This window comes from Chelonia mydas, chromosome 1 (genome assembly GCF_015237465.2).
Source record: "Chelonia mydas isolate rCheMyd1 chromosome 1, rCheMyd1.pri.v2, whole genome shotgun sequence".
NCBI classification, from domain to species: Eukaryota; Metazoa; Chordata; order Testudines; family Cheloniidae; genus Chelonia; species Chelonia mydas.
In genome coordinates, this window is record NC_057849.1 from 145,967,240 (window position 1) to 145,987,701 (window position 20,462).

The 20,462-nt window shown below is 38.3% G+C and overlaps 1 protein-coding gene across 8 annotated transcripts in view; it reads right to left on the bottom strand.

Moving 5' to 3' along the window:
* Nucleotides 1-20,462, bottom strand: part of DMD (dystrophin) — a 1,912,888-nt gene that overhangs the window by 1,081,066 nt on the left and 811,360 nt on the right. For 7 of the 8 annotated variants that reach the window (XM_043538015.1, XM_043538014.1, XM_043538013.1 and 4 more), the window contains 4 exons: nucleotides 15,220-15,399; nucleotides 14,141-14,269; nucleotides 12,278-12,448; nucleotides 1,047-1,169 (listed from right to left, as the gene is read on the bottom strand). In XM_043538015.1, the coding sequence (XP_043393950.1) occupies nucleotides 1,047-1,169; nucleotides 12,278-12,448; nucleotides 14,141-14,269; nucleotides 15,220-15,399 (603 nt within the window). The remainder of the gene's footprint in view (nucleotides 1-1,046; nucleotides 1,170-12,277; nucleotides 12,449-14,140; nucleotides 14,270-15,219; nucleotides 15,400-20,462) is intronic. The other variant, XM_043538019.1, reaches the window with a different exon arrangement.

Genomic DNA, 20,462 nt, shown 5'->3' on the forward strand with positions numbered 1-20,462 from the left:
TCTGTATCCCCTAGCCCAGGCTCAGCTTGGAGTCCCCTCCCACACTCCGAGCCCCTCGGCCCCACCCCCCAGCCCTCACCTCCTCCCACACTTCAACCCCCTGCCTCAACCTAGAGAAAGTGAATGAGAGCAGGGTTGGTGACAACAGAAGGAGCGGGGATGGAGGAAGCGGGGGATGGGGCCTCGGTGAAGGGGTAGGGCAGAGCAAGGGTGTTTGGGTTTGTGCAATTAGACAGCTGGCAACCCTACTGACAAGAGCCTGAAAGTGGGTCCCAGTCTGGTATTCCTCAGGATAGTACTATTGGCAGTGTACCACATTGTTTTAAACCCTTTTAATGTTGAAGCTCCTTCATCTACTGTCCTAATGGTATCCATTGCATAAAAACAGCAAATCCATTTTTAGAAAATGGTATTGGTGAATCATTTGTGAATGGAAAAAAGGGCTAAATGCACTTCAAATGTTATTTTCAATAAATATGACTAGATATTTGTAGAATTCGTTGGTGCACATCAAAATCATATATTGTTTCTTCATTAAATGTTTGAACCTTAAACTTGAATTTGTCTACACTGAATTTCTTCTTTCATTGCATTGTCCAATTGACTAGCTTTTCTAAATCAAACTGACAATACGCACACTTTTCTACTACAGACAATTAAATGTTTTCTGGAAATTTTGCCACTTCACTTGTCACTCCCTTTTTCATCTCATTGATAATTATATTAAATATCACTGGTATTAGTACAAAATCTGTAGCCTGCATTGCAGGTTTGCTCTACAGTATTGATAAATACACAAGTTAATACAAATTGTTTCTTTGTGCAATACCTAACCATAAACAAATGTCACTAAAACTAAAGTATTACTCAGAACAATAAATGCTAAACTGGGCCCACTGAGTTCATAATAAATCAGTATAATTAGAATTTGTCTAAGTCCAGTGTAAAGATCCAAATGCAAAGGTTTCTAATTTCTGCCCCAGCTTTTTTATTCATTTCCAGTCCTAGTCCTAGTCCTATTCATACTTCCATCACAACCAATTTACCATATCTTTATTGAAGTCTTCCTCTTTCAGATTCACCCCTTGCTGAATTTCAGCCTCCAGTGGTTCAAGCAATTTTTGTATCTCAAAGTTAAACTGCTCCAATTCCTTCAGAGGAATGAAAGGCTAAAGAGAGAGAGAGAGATTGGCAATTTAAATCACAAACTTAATATTTTTATTAGAAACATAAACCAAAAGGAGACATCTGCTCTACCCCCTATTGCTAAACTAATAGCACACATTATGTTTCCAGCTATGTTATAAAATATGTTCAACATAACTAGTCAAAGTATCTAAAGATGCCAATAAATATAAACATTTAACAATATTGGAGTAAATGAATATTAAAAGAATGTAATAATTGTATGGTGAGTGAAAACAAAGACAAAATAAGTCCTGATCTTCCCTCATTCATATTTTCAAAAAATGTTCTGGTAAATGATATTATACAACACTTTTCTAAAAAATTAAATGTTAATGCTGTTTGACCTAGTACAGTCTGTCAGAAAGTACTCACACAGTAGCAAGCAAAACATTCACATTCAGGTGGCTAACCACATACAATTACCTTAAATTGAGAATAATTACATGGTATTTGTTTTACTACTCTTAAATAATTTCTCTGTCACAAAGCAGGGCCAAAGGATCATATGATTGTTATACAGTACCTAACTTATCTAATACACAACTGATACACCTACATAGATATTTCTGTAATGATATTTTTTTAAAAACCTCATAAATAAGGCTTGCATTTCAAAAAAGTCACTGAGAAATTTATCAAACACAGGCAAAAAACTTGGCTACTGTCTTATATAAATCATCATATTTAATCTTATTACCACAGTCTTTAATTTTGAATATAAAAATGAGTAATGGCTACTTATGAACCACAATAAACAAACTTTGCTTTTGTTTTCTTTTATGCAGCATTTGGGAAAAATTGATGTATGAGTGCATATTTACAATTTAATATAAATTCATGAGAGTATTCCAAAAGTTTATTATGAGATAAAAATATCAAAGATTAACAGACTAAGCTTTCTATGTTTAACTCTATAAACACTTGATACTTTCTTGATGATTCTTGCATAAAAATTTGACTTTAAAGTAGCTTTTTAAATGATTGATACTTTCAGATGCCAGATGCAAAGTTACCCACTTGTTATAGTCAGAGTATTATGTACCAGTCAAACCTTCCCTTATCCCCCCCAAGAAGAGGTACATTCAATTGGTATTATCTATACCACAATAGCAATATGTTGCGAGATCACCACAATCAAAATAAATTCAGTAAGACACATTATTAGGGATAGGTGCTGGATTAAGAAAAACAATAGACTTGGAGTCTATTCCTGGCTCTGCCATTGAACTGCTATATGACTTGGGGCAAAATTCACTTCACCTAACAGTGTCTCTGTTTCCCCTGACACACTTTGCCTTTCTTCTCTATTCAGCTTGTAAGTTCTTTGAGCTCTCAGTATGTGTTTGTATAATGACTAGCACAACAGGACTCTAATCTTGGCTTGGGTGTCTAGGTAATACAACACCACTGTCATAAATATAAAGGGAAGGGTAAACCCCTTTAAAATCCCTCCTGGCCAGAGGAAATCTCCTCTCACCTGTAAAGGGTTAAGAAGCTAAAGGTAACCTCGCTGGCACCTGACCAAAATGACCAATGAGGAGACAAGATACTTTCAAAAGCTGGGAGGAGGGAGAGAAACAAAGGGTCTCTGTCTGTCTATATGCTGCTTTTGTCGGGGATAGAACAGGAATGGAGTCTTAGAACTTTTAGTAAGTAATCTAGCTAGGTATGTGTTAGATTATGATTTCTTTAAATGGCTGAGAAAAGAATTGTGCTGAATAGAATAACTATTTCTGTCTGTGTATCTTTTTTGTAACTTAAGGTTTTGCCTAGAGGGATTCTCTATGTTTTGAATCTAATTACCCTGTAAGGTATCTACCATCCTGATTTTACAGAGGGGATTTCTTTACTTCTATTTACTCCTATTTCTATTAAAAGTCTTCTTGTAAGAAAACTGAATGCTTTTTCATTGTTCTCAGATCCAAGGGTTTGGGTCTGTGGTCACCTATGCAAATTGGTGAGGCTTTTTATCCAACATTTCCCAGGAAAGGGGGGGGGGTGCAAGTGTTGGGAGGATTGTTCATTGTTCTTAAGATCCAAGGGTCTGGGTCTGTAGTCACCTAGGCAAATTGGTGAGGCTTTTTACCAAACCTTGACCAGGAAGTGGGGTGCAAGGTTTTGGGAAGTATTTGGGGGGGAAAGACGTTTCCAAACAGCTCTTCCCCAGTAACCAGTATTTGTTTGGTGGTGGTAGCGGCCAATCCAAGGACAAAGGGTGGAATATTTTGTACCTTGGGGAAGTTTTTGACCTAAGCTGGTAAAGATAAGCTTAGGAGGTTTTCATGCAGGTCCCAACATCTGTACCCTAGCGTTCAGAGTGGGGGAGGAACCTTGACAACCACAAATAATAATAATTATATTTTCATTGATCATGATACAGCTGCACTGTGGCAATTGGGCTCCATCCTGCAAACTTGTTTTTACATAAGAACTCCAACACCACAACTGAAGTATTCATGTGAGTGTTTGTAGAGTCAGGTCCATTGATTTTCTTACTACTTTCTGCTTTTGTATTTTGTTCAGCATTAGTTCCAACATTTAGTCCAACATGTTCCTGGTGACCATGGTAACCCCAAAAGCCAATTAATGCTTTCAAAACTGTTAGTTTAAAAAAAAAAAAAAAAAAAAAAAAGGTAAAGCACTACTGACTGGAGATAACAAATATCTTTTAATTTCATTTCTCATTTAGGGGGTTGATGGAATTCTCACTCACACACTTGTCCTGGAGGTATAACAAGTTTGATTTCAGCTGAGGCTTTGTTAGAATAACCGTGAATAGAATCATTACTTGTCATGATTTGGGAAATTCAACCACTATTGTATGTTTTTTTCCAGGAGTTGCAACAGAAATATATACCATTTTTTGCAAAAGGATTGTATATTGATTTAATAAAACATAAATCCATTATTAAATATTGTTGACATTAACAGTTACATGAGTCATATCTTAGTTATTATATTTTGAGTGTTGTATAAGATATACTTTTACCACCATTATTTTAAAAACATGCAATGTTTCAATGATTCTAAAAATCTTACTTTACTAAATAGATATAGAGGAGACCAAAAATAAGCAGAAAGATGCCATTAGCAATTTTAGCACTGAAGGTTTCTTGGGCTCAAAAATGTTAAAGAATTGTAGAATGATTGACTTCAGGCATTATGTTTCTAACACATTGGGCTTACCAGGATTTTACCACGAAGTACAGAATTATGCTCAAACCACTCAACAATTGAAGTGGAAGAATTGTTAAACAAATCAATAGTTTCCCCTCAAATGCTTTGAAGATTGCTTTAAAACTATTTAAATTTCATCAAAAGAAAGACCAATAAAGAAAACAAGAACAGGAAATACAGAAACATGATTAAATTGTGCAAAAGCTGACAAGGAAAAACTGAAAGAGGCAAGTAGAAGGAAGTGAATGAAATGAAAAGGCAGAACCTTTTCTGAAATGCATAAATATATATATATATATATATATATATATATATATATATATATATTTTAGTAGATCCTGACATAATATATTTAAGATGTATGTTAAAAAAGTATACAATTATTGTCATATCTTGGTGAGTTTTTAACAAATAAAATCACATGTGATTCCTCACCCTCTACTTACACAACTCATCAATTTCTACTTGACTTGTTCTTGAGAAAATTTCAACATCCTCAGTTTATACTGAGTAAATACTCAGTATACTATTACTTAGGACATACAGTTTTTCAGACCATGAATCCCAAAAAACTTCATAAAGGAAAGTATCATTATCTCCATTTCACAAATGGGGAAACTGAGAGGTAAGGTCATATGTCCAAGTTCACAGAGCACGTCAGTGGCAGACCCAGGAGTAGAACACCAGAGTTTTGACTCCTAGCTCTGTGCACTATCTAGTGGATTATGCTGCCTTACTAATTTCAGTTGGAGTTGTGGGTGTCTAGCCCCCACTAAAGTCAGTTCCTTTAATCAAGGACAGTGAACTATATAATAAGAAAATTACTTTAAAGTCATTTACTCAATCTCTGGAAATGTTCTGTGCAATTGTCACAGCATTAAGACATCTCACGTGATAGAACAATAATGCAATGAACTATTTTTTTAATGTTATGCCCTATTTAGCAACATCATACTATGCCCCATTCAGTAATGTTCTCAGATCTTTATTTTGTATCTGTTGCAATGAGATCCCTGCAGTGCAACTTTTGGGGATGTGGATTACCTTTTGGGCAAGAGAGATTCTTTGAGTGGAGTCCTTCTGGCCTTTCTGCATGACTCGCACAATTTCACCTTGCATTTTAGATGATGTTCTAAGCTAGACCACCATGCTGAGAGTGAGGCTGAATTAGCAGTATTTGGTGAGACCCTGGTATACACATGTATTCTTTTCAATGTGTCATCCTGGAAGGACTGTGAGATTGCAATATCATTCTCATAAATAATCAGAAATAATTATATCCTTCCTTAGCAAAGGTAAATAATGTATAAATATTTCTTGCTCTGTTTGCTACTGCATTGGTTGATGAGATGACCTGTAGTTTGCCACACTCTGTGTTCAGGTGTGTGGGGTTTTTTCTGCTGTTTGGACTCAGGTTCAGTGTACCTTCTGTTCAGAGCATTCACTGGGTCTATCAAATGGAAAGTCTTGTAGTAATTTGAATTTTAGCATTTGATTTTCCTTCCATTTAGGCTGCTTTAAAGTGAGTCATCTTCTGAAACCATGTCATGTAACAATAGTAAACAATCACAGAAAGAGTCAATTTCATGTAGGACTGAACACGGAGCTTTATTAAATATGGGGAGAGGGGGGATTACTCAGTGTCAAATACCCTGAAAAGCTTCTCCATGGGAGGGGCTTGAGGACTAGTCTATCTGGCTTCCAACAACAACTTTACACACAAACAAAAACCCACTGTGACAAAGTTCCTCCTCTGCCCTGGTAGGTCCTACGCTTATTGGCGGATTTTCTCACCTCAGAGGTTCACGGCAGCCCTCAGTTTGGCCACTTTCGTGGCTCAAATCTGCTGTTCACTCACTTAGCCTCATCACTGGTCAGCATGGGAAAAGGAAGAAAAACAATCCCTGCAGTCTCTGCTGATCCACCTAGTGGATCGGGGAACAGTCCAGAGACCTTCCCCTCTGGTGGAACCCACAGTCCAGGTCAACTCCTCCGGTATCAAGTAGGGAGTTGGGGGGATGGGGGAAACCTCGGGCCCGCCCACTACTCCGAGTTCCAGCCCAGGGCCCTGTGGATTGCAGCTGTCTACAGTGGCTCTTGTAACAGCTGCGTGACAGCTACAACTCCCTGGGCTACTTCCCCATGGCCTCCTCCCAACACCTTATTTATTCTCAACACAGGACCTTCCTCCTGATGTCTGATAATGCTTGTATTTCTCAGTCTTCCAGTAGTACGCCTTCTCACTCTCAGCTTCTTGCGCCTCTTGCTCCCAGCTCCTTGCACGCACCACAAACTGAGGTGAACTCTTTTTTTTAAACCCAGGTGCCCTGATTAGCCAGCCTGAATTGATTCTAGCAGCTTTTTGATTGGCTGCAGGTGTTCTAATCAGCCTGTCTGCCTTAATTGTTTCCAGAAAGTTCCTGAGTGTTCTGGAATCTTCCCTGTTACCTTACCCAGGGAAAAGGGACCTACTTAACCTGGGGCTAATATATCTGCCTTCTGTCACTCTCCTGTAGCCATTTGGCCTGACCCTGTCACAATATATATATGTTAAATGAGGTCCTGTAGAAAAAATAGTCTATGGTCACCTAATTAAAGACTAGCTCTAAAGCGTATGCACAAGGGGGCTGAATTAATGTTGCACAGGCAACCCTAACTCTGGCATTTCCTAACTTTGCACACTTGACTTTACTCACACAGAAAACTTGCATTAAAAAGTTAAGGTTGCAATAAAGAAAATCTTCCCCGTTACCTTACCCAGGGAAAAGGGACCTACTTAACCTGGGGCTAATATATCTGCCTTCTGTCACTTTCCTGTAGCCATCTGGCCTGACCCTGTCACACCATCAAAAAAATAAACAGCTCTCTGAATTTAGGATTTGGTTACTTAGCATATGACTCTGAGAAACTCATGTGAGTATTCCATCACAGGACATAAAAAGTCAATTTTGTTTTCTACTGCACAAACAGAAATGTCTTGTCATGGATTAGACAAGTTAGAGAGGCATCATGGTCCAGTGGATAGGGCACTAGACTGAGGCCCAAGACAACTGAGCTCTAAATCCTAACTCTGCCACTGACCTGCTGTGAGACCATAGGCAAGACATATCACCCACCTGTACCTCTGTTACCCTCACACTTTTTGTCTGTTCTTATTTTCTTATGTCTTTGTCTATTTACATTGTAAGCTTTTCATGGCAGGGCCTGTCTTTGTGAGACTGTATGGCACCTAGCACAATGGGTACCTGATCTTCTTTGGGGCCTCTAAAATCTACTCTAGTATAAATAATAAGATGACAGTTCCCTTCTAGAACAGTAGTGAGACTGCATGCAGGCATGTGGATCTCACTATGAGAAAGATGTTGACTAACTGGAGGTAACTCAGAGAAAAATTACAGAAATAACTGATGTATTACATTGACTTATAAGACAAGATTACACAAAATAAATATGTCTAGGTTTATGTGACTAATTATTTGACACAAGTATGTGAATGGTACAAACACCAAGGCTGAAGAGGAATGGTTTAGTTTGTAAGCAGGAGTAATTGGATAAAAATGAGCACAGGAAAATGCAGGTTAACAGGAAACAGTGAGGTCAAGTTGATTGTAAAATAGCTTTCCAAACAAAGTGGGGAATCCCCATTACTTCAGAAATTAAGTGCTCAGCCAGAAAAAAGCACTTGATCCCATACTGAAGAGAACAAGTCTACATTTGGAGGAAGATGAACACATTTTTTGTAATAGGTCCTTTAGTATTTCAATAAATTAAAGATGTAAATATTTCCTATCAGCCGAATAACACTTGTACCATAATGACCAAAATGAAAAAAAAAGTGATTAGAAGTTGGACCTACTTTTTACTAGGCCATTTAGAGTCTCCTCTTAAGCTCAGGATGATGTTGACCAGTATAGTAGGGATAGGAAAAAATACTGATTATACCAGCATTCTGAAAGCAGTTATAAACTTTAGCATTGCTTATTAGTATGTTAGAACATTTTCTCTATGTATTCAACATGCACCTTATGGTACAGCTGTGCAGTATGTATCAACAGAACTTTTTTTGACTCAGTGGCATAACCTTATGTTGAACTTATTTTGCTATATATCCACACACAGCACTTACGATTCATTTCCTTTAAATTCATAATGTTCACAATTACTGATGGGAAAGTAAATGTATTTTTGAAAAAGTACACACATTTGCTGTTGTGTAGTACAGCAAAGGAAAGATGTAGTTAGGTCAAACAAGCTAACATACTGACAACAATTGTGTTCTTGGTCAGGGAAGACTATGAAATAACTTTTACACATCTTTGAAGAGTGACATAATTGGAAATCACTCAGATAAAAATGTATGATTGACTACAGAAATAATAAAACCAGGAAATTATTAGCACTTGTTGAAATGAGGTATGCTTTGATTCCCCCCGCCCCGCCCGCAATAGAGTATCATGTTCAAATAGCTTTGGGGTCTAGTCTCCTATTGATCTGTGAGGAAGCCATGAGCTCAACTCTCATGAATTCTGAACAAATCTCTGCCTCCTAATATCAAAGGGAGACTTCATTATTAATTCCTAAAACAGGAAGCTATAAAACAAACTACAGCAATTTTGAGAAGCCCAGAAACATTTTTCCATAGATTTTATATTTAAGATTTTTTGTGAGCTAACACTGTCATAAAAGTCCTGAATTGCAAGATGCAAACTGAAAGTTACTGTTAATTTCTTGATTCTTCAATATGTGACTCAATAACTTCTTGTGAAAGACAAAACAGAATAGTAAAGAGCATACTTTAGTATGCCATAATTACTACATTTAAAGTTCTCAAGGAATCAAACACCAAAGGAAACCAACTCTGCATTATTTCATATTTTCTTTCATGGTAATGCATCTTTTCTTATGACCAGTGACTTCCATTTTCAACAGCAAACTATAATAAACCTCGGTATGGCACAATGAATATGTTGGTTACATTTTTCATTGGTCTCCCACTAGGATGGATGAAGAAGAAATGCCCCTGCTGATTCTGTTAGATTTCTTAGCTGCCTTTGATATCATCAGGTGCTGTTGACATGGATGCAGTCCCTGGTAAATACAGGTGCTGTCAATTAATTTCCTCCATTTTGTGTTTATAAGAGAACTCAGAGGGTAGTGCTGATCCACTGCCTCAAGAGATCTCTCTAGTGTGGCACTGTGAGGTTCTATTCTGTCACCATATGCAGACCCAAATACTTCGCAACAGCTAAGGCTATGTTGACCCATAAGTTCTATACTTCAGCAATTGCTTTCCAAAGAGGTATGCACTGTACTTAATATTCAAGACAAAGTCACAAAAATCTATTATATTACAAAATGAAAACCTCTATATTTTATTACCAGGAAGACTCAATGAAAAACAAAGCATCCTTTAATTCAGTCAATTATTCTATTGTATAAAGATGAAGACAAAATGTGGAAGAGAGATATAGCAATGTAGACTTTTGTATAAAGCAGGGGATAGATCATTCCACAAAATCTCAGGTTAACATACCTTGGGTAGACACAATATATCCTACCTCGATACAGAATTATTTTTGAATGCAAGGGCATTCTCCTTCTCTTATATTTCTGACACTCATTCAAGATATAAGGCTAAATTCAGATCTGGGATACAGGGTTAGAGGTCCAGTGATGTCAAGAGGGGAGGGTCACTGATGAGAACTTAAAACAGAATTTGGCCCAGATCATCTCCCTTTCACTTGAACATGGAGGGGCCAGCCTTGCCTGGATCTCTCCCCTTCCATGTGGAAATGACCCTGGGTCCTCCTCTGTGCAATTGTTTCTCCTCCCTTGGATATCACAAAAGCCTCCCTGTGGTGTTTGGAGGTCCATGATAGCATGACAGCAATAAAGTCTGGTTTCCAGGAAGCCACTGGTACTGGAGCCAGTGCAGAGGCACCAGACCTTGGTAACAATAAGCCCTACCCTACAGCAGATCTTTGTGGATTCCCAGGAATCTCTCATGTTTGGCAGCAAGCCCCACAGTCCTTTCAGCCAGGGGAAAAATTCCATGCTCCCAGTGGGGCTTTTGAGATGAGAGTAAAACTATGAATGATAAACTCCTATGTCTTGATTATTATTTTATATTAATTTTTCACTAGAGCGAGGACTTTAACTTTCTTTAATTGTTTTATGCTTTATTTTTTCCCCAGATAAAAAAAAACAGTTTAGCCCATTGATAATATAATAGTACTGTATTTATATAGTGTCCTAACCACCATCAGATTTTTAAAATCTCTCTCCCTTTCCTAAGCCCCATTACTTAAAATGCCTGCAGGCCTTAATGACTTTAAATCCACTTTAAATCATCCAAAAAGCAAACATGATTATAAACTAAAGAGGTAAAAATCCTATAGCATAATAGTTTTAATCAAAGATGAATTTAAACAACTCTATACCAAGCAGCTCTGTGGTACTGAACTATGATGATATATTAACAATTAAAATAAATCCTCTGCCTTAATGCAGATACATATTTAAAACAGTCTTACAAAAAACTCACATGTATATAGCTTATTGTTATAACTGCAAGTTTTTGTTTTGCTTTTGTTTAATACCAAAGGAATAGATAACGTTTATCCAATTTGCCTGGAGCAAGGGGCAGCAGATCATTGCAGCTTGGGAGGAAGATTGTGACTCAGAATTACAGACTCCCTCTTGGTTCTTCCACATGGGAGGAATAAACTGTAGCAAGTCTAAGCTCAGCCAGAACATGTTTCCTGACATGGTGGAGCAGCTACAACAAATGGTTCATTCGGGTTTTGGGGAGGAGAGAAGGTTCCATCTATTCCTTGCCCTTGCATTTCCACCTGCCCTGAGTAGGAGATGTACTCTGCTTCCTCTTCCATGCTGCTACCTAGGATGCATGATGGTCTAATGTGGATTAGGTAATTTTTGAGCCATGTTCCACACAGGGACGGCTCTACCAATTTTGCCGCCCGAGCAGTCACCACTGAATTGCCGCCGCCGCAACAGCGGCGGAGCTGCCGCCCAAAAGCCACCGCTGCAGGAAGAGCGGCAGAGCTGCCGCCGAATTGCCACCGCGGGACACGGACTGCTACCCCATTCTGAATGCCGCCCTAAGCACCTCCTTGGAAACCTAGTGCCTGGAGCCGGCCCTGGTTCCACACCACACAGACCCGGCCAAAATGTGACTAAACATTACCTCTTCCACATTAAGCCCATGTTCAGCAAAGTACTTAAACCAGCACCTAACTTTAAGCGGATGAGTAGTCCAAGTGAAGTTGCTGAAAATATAAATAACTTTGTTGAGTCAGAGTTTGAAAGTAAAAGACTGGATAAATGTAATTGAAAAAAATCATACGAAGAACAAGGTCATTTTAACTTGTGGGAAGACCAAAAGTCATAGGAGTTCCAATGGTGATATATATGCTTAAGAAATAATTATTCCACTGCAATAGTCTATAACTACTAATTTGCACTCCAGGGTGAAATTCTAGCCCCACTGAAGTGAGGCCAAGTTTTCACTCCTTATAATTTAAAAAGGCAGAAGATGTCTCTCTGTGTTTAATAAACTTTGTTCCTCAGTAGATACCTTGTGTGCTTTGTTTAATTCTTGAATACATTTTAAAATATGAGTTACAAGCTCGTGAAAATACTTATCCATGAAATGGTAACAGAATAAACATAAGAAACTCCTACTCCACCCCCACCCCCACACCAAACAAACACACACCCCAACTCACTTTTCCTTCCCGCATTCTTAATATTTACATTTTAATTACGTATCTTTTTATTGTTCCTTTGAAAAATGTGTTTGGGGGGAATGTGGTTCCCCCTATGTAGGACCATGCACCTTTCGTAAAGCACCACTTAGCATGCGTCTCCACATGGGAGCAGTTCCTCCTACCTTTCCACTCTTAATTCTTTGTGATATGGCTGAAAATCGCTGGTTGAGCTCTGACACTTTAGGCTCTATTACTTTCCTGCAGTGATCTCCACGGTTTGTCATCAAGTCTACTGCCTGGTCACGCACAGAGTCCACCTTTGGATGCATATCATTCAGCTCAGCCTTTAAGCGCTACAGTCCATGAGCAAGAGACAGGGCTTGAAGTTAGTAATAAATGCAAAGATAGAGTGAGAGAGACAGTGTGCAAATAATAGGAAGCAAAACCAAAAAGCAAATTTAGATAACTGTGTGAGCATTCACATATGATTGGGGAGCTCCGGATAGATAATCTATCCTGATAGTGTAGCCCTCAGGTTTAGAGAGGATGTATGTATCCACTTTATTAATGATCTACACTAGCACTTATTGGAAGATGATGGAGAACATATTTCCAGCTTTTCTCTAGACAGGCTGTTAGTTTTGGTAAACTCCGATTTATTATTTTGAACCATGGGTACATAGATTAATTATTTTTGACCATATATGTTCTTGACTACAGGGAGGTATTCAATAACAACGGGGCAGTCTACACCACCATGTAGCATTGCTAATTCTCATGCTGTAAAATAGTTCTATTCATGCTGTAGTGCTACGGTACTATTGCTCATGATGAGAAAAATGCTATGTTAAATGCCCAGAAAGGAGAAGATGAGCAAAATCACCTGCTTCTGCTATTGGAATCTTGAAGGTATTGCCAAAAACCGGCAAAAGTATGTAAGTGTAGGCTAAAACACTGGAGATCTGAAACATAATTGGGCTTTAGGATTTGCATTGCATTGTCTATAAGAAATGACTTTGTGTAATAGGAGGTTATGCCTGTATTGATAGAAAGGATAATTGTACTTTATACCTTACATTGGCAAAATTGCTCATCCTATTAAAAAGACTGCCCTGCTAAGATCAATGTTATGAGGCATTGATTTATTCTCTGAATAAATGTTGGTTTGAAAATTGCAGCTGCCTTGAAATTAGTGAAGTTTTCCTTTAGCATGCTAGTGTCAGCAAGACAGTCCATTTAGATTTTGCAAACTGTTCCTCAATTAGCATGTACTGACCATGTTGTCAAAGCACGGTCAAGTCCAGGTGACTAAATGTCACACAAATTCATTCAGGGGACAACAATCAATACAGAGCATAACTCAAGGCAGAATACAGCCTCAAGTATGAAAAAAAAAAAGTCTTAGACTGGATGAAAACTCCGAGCCTCATATGCTTTACAGTGCATGTCAATTTTTAATAAATTGGATCTGATGATATCGTAGTGCTAAATCCTGCCCTGGATCTGAGGGCAGATTTGTTGTTTGCAATGGGGACCTGTACATGCATTGTATCTGCTACAAAATATCCCTTCTATAAATAAGCCACTTCAGCTAGGATTATTCTCAGTTGTATGTTCCAGTGCAATCAGTGTTTGGTAAGCTAAAATATTAATATGATATGAATAGCAAGCACACAATGATTCACAAAAGAAGGAACAGAGAGGAAAAGGAGCACAGAGATAACAAATTTTCTTTTTTAAACAGATGCATTTGAGGTAATAGTTTTCAGCAGAGATAGGCTTAAGAATAAGTGTTCTGCTCACTATGAAGTCCCCAAGCCTTAAAATAACATATTTCATTTTTTCGACTGCAGGGCTTACTTTTGCTATTCATTATGATATTATTAAGCAATTTATAAGCTGTTGGAGGATACTTTTGTCAAGAGAAAAATAATGTTTCACTATCTTTCATGATGCGCTTTAAAACCTCTAGGGTAAAAAGCTTAATGTATATAGTTTTTTTAGAATAATATAATAAATACTTTCCAGAAAACTGCATGTGTTACCTTAAGAACTTCCTCTTTTTGCGGAGACTGTTGTTTTTCAGATTCATCCAATAATATTTCAGCACGATACATCCAGGTTGTGACGTTAGCTACATTCTGATCAAACATCTCCATTTGCTTTTGATATTCCTGTGTGTGGAAAACGGTAAGTAGCATATATTAAAAAAAATCAGAGCTGAAATTAAAGAAAGCCATGATTATGCAAACTGTGGCAAACATTACATACATTATAAAGCTGAAATTAATTACTTTTTCCCAGTAGCTCTCTCTCTCTCAAATATATGTATGTGTGTTTATATCCATTGGCAGTACGTAAATATTTCTATGTATCACAGTAGCGCAATAGTGACAAATTTAGGGTAAAAGTGGGTTTTTCAATTTGACTTGGACTGAAATCTCTGGTTATTGCACCTACGTGAGTGAATTTAGTCCCCAGCCTCTTCGAAAGCAAACTGAATGGCTATTTAAAATTCGTCATTTTGGCTAAGGAAGAATTTTAAAATGCTTTCTTTTGGAGAATTTGGATCATTGTCTCATCTTTTTATCCATCCCTAAAGTCATACAAGTACAGCTTCTAAAACCCGGCATCTCTCTCTCACACACACACTCATCCCTATTATCTGTGTGAGCAAATGACATTTCCCAGCTGAATTTAAGATTTTTAACCTACTCCCGAATCTGGCATAGTGCAGAGAGCTACAACAAGAGTTGACCAGTTCCCTAAGCTACTTCCTCTTCCCAATACTGCCTGTTTGCCTCGCTGACTCAACAGCAGGGCACAGCCCAGACCCTTGGGGAGGCAGAAAAGAAGAGATGCCAGCAGTGGGTGTCTATATATTTGTTACTCTGCACACACACAACCATCCAAATTCTTTGTTTACAACCCACAAACACCACTGAGTTCAGTGGACATATTGACAGAGAATCTGGAGACAACGCACACATCTATACATGTCTTCTAACGGGACCTAAAAGTGCAATGTAATGGGGTTGAGCCCATAAGATTGGCATCCACACCTATCATATACTTAGGTTTAGTGTGGTTTGGTGAACTAGAAGCACAAATACTTTTATCTTACCAATAATAGGTTGAACCACTCCTCAGCTCGTGAAGTTACTGCTATCCAGTTACTTTTCAGGAGGCTGAGCTTATCATCCACTAGACCTTCTTTTTCCTTAAGCACCGTCCTCAAACCCTCGCCTAGATCACTGATGCTCTTTAGATGGAGCTGGCGTTTTTCAATCTCCTTCTGTGTTGCCTGTGGAAAGTGTACCCAGGATGATTACTTAGTAAATATGAGCGGCCGTCTGGAAATAGAACACCTCAAGAAATCAAAAATTATATTTGTCTCCACATTATGATCGTACAATGCAAAATGTTAAAACAGGATACTAATAGGGAAAAAAACCCAACACCTTCACCGTTTTGCTATTATGCTATTACTCTGCAGAATAGTCCAAAATTAAATACTCTTCCAGTTCTAAAGACATTTTAAGGATGTCTCATATCCTCAGAGTAGCTTTTGACCAATACCTTAATTTCAAAGAGTGTGTATTACTTGCCATTACAGTACATAGTTCTAATGTATCATGGAAGATGTTCAACTTTTATGATGTTCAGAAGTTTTATTATTTAAGACAAAAGCCTAAAAGCTAATTTTTAAATAAGAAAACATTATCTATTAAAACACCATGCAAATCAACATTATAGGATAACTAAACTGAAAATTTCAGTATTTTGCCATGACAGTATCACAACCCTAAAGGAATAGCAATATTATTAGTTTTAAATATTGTGGGAACCTTCCCACCCCCAGCATCCAATGCAGTTTTTTTCAGCTGTAACCCTGGCCTCTTAGTCCTATCTGCAGACTAAAATTCCCCAAATGGCCCATTTCTCACAGTAAGAATGAAGATCAAACCTGGGATGCCCTAAATATGCACATAGGGGTACAGCCCAGCCTCCCAACAGCTCATTGGCCCTCTCATTCCTGTTATGTGCTTAGATTTAAAATGATATGCAAGATTTCCCAATCTTTTATTCTGACTAAAATTTGCAATAAAGAGTCAAGAAGGTCAGCAAGGGAAAACGCCCAGATATAAGCCCTATGTAAACTAGCATGAAGTGACAAACAGAAATACAGCACTAACAGTAGCCACACCTAGGATTTGCTGAATTCTCAGGAGGTGGCTCAATTTACTGTCACAGCTAACCGGTTATTAGGGAAAATTCCTTTCTGACCCAAAGCTGGTTGTTGCTGCTCAAACAATGCAGGCCTGCACCTTTTATCTGTTTAGGGAACAAAGACCTAACTCAAAATGGCAAAACTCCGAATGGTGAGATGGTTAAAAAATGCTCGGAATGACATACAAAATAAAGGGAGTGGAGGAGACAGCAGCAATAATGAGCAGTCACCAATACGAGAGCAGGAACTGGGGAATTTTCATGAATACCTAAATACACAAAGGAGCAGAGCCTTAGGCCATCAAGAGACGGACAGGCACAAACCTGTCAACCAGAATGCCTGCATCCAAAACGCCAGTCAATGTCCTTATTGACATAGAACCAAATTTACAGCCAATCTGCACCACATTATTAAGCTCATATTAATGTGTTTTCAGTAAAAGCAAAGCTTGGCAAATATAGAAAGTAAGGAGAAAAATTACTCCCATTGGTACAACAGCATCCCCAAGTGCATTTAGCAGATGTTTTTAACTTACTGCATAGCAGCTATTTGATGCATACATTGCATTGAGTTAATAATCTGATACCATTTTTTTCCCTCAAAAATAAGTTTTTACAATTACATTTCAGATAAGGATAAACAGTTTTAAATGTTCTACCAAATTATGTAAGCATTGAGGAAGCAAGTTATGTGACAGAATTTAAAGACTATTAAGGGAATATGAACAATCTTTTCTAAATTTCAGTTCTATGGGACTTGAAACAGAGGTTTGAGATTTTGCCAGCTTCCAGTTAGTCTGGAAGAAATGCAAAGAATCTTTTCCAGCACTATTTGATCTCTTCTGCCTTTTGGAGGGGGTTGGGGAGGGCACATACACAACTTATTTTAAACAAAGAATACTCCTTGACTTCAGCTTTGTGTGAAGGCTCAGGTCAGTTTCTATTTTGTCTGAATGGTTCAGCCAATCCAGAGTTTGAACATGTTTTGAATGAAACTTTTGAGACGTGTTCATTATTACTTATGACTGTAATTTTCTATATATATGAAAAACTCAGGACAATCTTGATGGCCATCACCTCCATAATACATAAACATCAATCCCAACTGGAACTAGAAGCTTTGTCTAATCACAATTTAACTTTTAAGCAGGCAGATAATCTTTACACTATAGAGTCAAATCTCCACTAATTAAAACTTCTGTTCAAAGTCAGATATGCCCTTCAAGTTGTGACTCAAACTCTAGTCTGTTGAGGTTCTAAGCTGAGCAGAGCTGGAGTCATCTCTCTTTCTCTCTCTCTCAAATACTGAGATCTCGACCAATCTTTCCCCTTCAAATATAAAAAGCTGCTGTTCCAGTTACCAAGTGTTCATCCTGTGCTCTGGGAACTCAGACAATAACAAAAAGTACCAATCTCATATGTTAACCACTGTAAGAAATAACAGACTGCTCATTCCACCAAAGGTAATTAAGCAACACCTGCTCCCAAATGCTGACCCTGAGTAAGATAAGACAGCTTGCACAACTGTACTGAAATCAACAGCAAAACTCCCATTGATTTCAGTGGGGCCAAAATTCCATCCTATACATTTCATTAGAAATTCTGGACACGCCAGGACCCCCAGTATGTTTATATACTTGGCTTTCATTGAAAATTTACTTCCTTCAGTTACTACATAATTTTATTTATCTAGTCATTTTTTAAAATATGAAATTCAGAATTCCCCCCATCTCCATGCACTGTTACTCTGTGTATATTTTTCCACAGTAATAAATCAGACAACTTTAGCATTTTTTTACACTAGCACAAAAAAATTGAAGTACTTTTAACAGATTTTATATATGTAGCAAGATTGAGATACACGTGTAATGACCCCTTTGCAACATTTGGTATATTTATATTACTTAAAACTCAGCAAGCGTCTTTCAAAATCTGCTAATTTTGGCCACTGACTACTGTCATTCAACAAATTGGCACTCATTTATTACATTCTCTGAACATTTAGTAGTGAATGGAAGAATATATTTCAAAATGTGGGACAAATTCTGAGTGGATTTACATCCCTCTGTGCAATTTGGCTATGGATGCTTAAACACAAAATTAATTTAGACATATAGAAAAAAAGTGGTTGAATCCATGACTGGTGGTGCCATAATTTAAGTACATACCAGTTGTTCAGGCAGATAAAGACAGCCTGGCCATGTTGGGCTTCCTCCCAACCACTCCCGAGACCCCGCATCTCAGCCCAGCAGCCTATTCCTGCTCTGGAATAACAACCTTCTCCTACTGCCCGTTAATGTGCTTAGTCCTGTAGCTTAAGTAATATCAGTCAGTGCTGTGGTGATGAAGGCGCATGGTTCAAACTCTGTTGATGATTCATAAGAATGGGTTTACACTGTCACATGAGTATTTGTTAGTCTTTTTCTTAAAGAAACACCATGACAATTACACACAAAAACTATGTTAAAAGAATGCATTTTTAGATTGCAGAGTCAAGCACTCAAAGTTAGGAAATACCAAGTTATAGTTGCTCAGATAACATTAATTCAGTTACCTTGTGTATTATGATAAAGACATTAATTACATAATCATATACATTTTTTTCAACAGGATGTTATGTTGGATCATATTAAAGAAGTTCTGTATTAAAATCACAAATGAGTTTGATTCCCCATAGTCTAAATTCCAGGGTATTACTAATTAAGAGGTCTCTTGGTTTTTGGTCTCTTGGTTTTACTGTTTCTCTCCCACTCTGTGTGAAACTTGCAAGCTGCTAATTGTGTTAGTGCATCCTAAAACAGAGTCTGTTCTCAAAGCAATACTTTGTAACAACAACTACTCACACAGAGAGAGACTCAAAGCGATACTTTGTAACAACAGAAACAGCACACAGAATACACCCTTTTGTTGTATTTATCTTGCTTTGTTAACAATTGTGATTAAAATAGAGATAGAGGATGTATCTGGATGGATGCTTGCTGTAGATAATAAATGAATGATCAGGGAGGTGCGAGCCTAGGAGTTCAGTATGATCGGCCGAAGAATGCGCAGAGTGGAGACAACCAGATGACCTCGGAGGGCAGACTGGAATCCACCCAACAGCCTCAAGGATGGGAAAACGGAAGAACAACACGGAGCCGTCAGGAATGTGCCATCTGCTGATTGATTCAGCAACAGCATGGTGAAGCAACTCCCATAGACTGGCATAGGAATAAATTCCTATAAATATGGAATCTAGAAACTGAGAACTTTGGGGTCTGATTCTGCAAACCAACTTCCAGGAGCATCAGATGTGTATCTGACAAGACCCTGCTCCCTCCTCGTGTCTAGGCCACCTGGCCAGTGGCTTGGCACAAGCAACTCTAAGGCTGGCAACTATGATAACAACCTTGCAGAACCTGTGTGTGTGTGTATGAACGAATGTGTGAATAAATATGAAATTGAATGGAATGTTATAGCTATAACTAACTGCTTACTAAAAAGAAAAGGAGTACTTGTGGCACCTTAGAGACTAACCAGTTTATTTGAGCATGAGCTTTCGTGAGCTACAGCTCACTTCATCGGATGCATAGCATATCGTGGAAACTGCAGAAGACATTATATACACACAGAGACCATGAAACAAAACTTCCTCCCACCTCACTCCCCCGCTGGCAACAGCTTATCTAAAGTGATCCTCAAGTAGAGCCATTTCCAGCACAAATCCAGGTTTTCTCACCCTTCCCCCCCCCCCCCCAACACACATACAAATTCACTCTCCTGCTGGCAACAGCCCATCCCCCTTTGAAACCCCTCTTTATAATGCGCATGATAATCAAGGTGGGTCACCTCCAGCACTAATCCAGGTTTTCTGACCCCCCCCCCCCACACCCCCCCCTTTTTTCCAAAAACCACACACACAAACTCATTCTCCTGCTGGCAACAGCTCATCTTACAATGTGCACAGCAATAATCCAAGTTTAACCAGAACGTCTTGGGGGGCGTTTTGCAGGAAAAAAAACAAGGGGAGACAGGCTACCTTGCATAATGACTTAGCCACTCCCAGTCTCTATTCAAGCCCAAATTAATAGTATCCAATTTGCAAATGAATTCCAATTCAGCAGTTTCTCGCTGGAGTCTGGATTTGAAGTTTTTTTG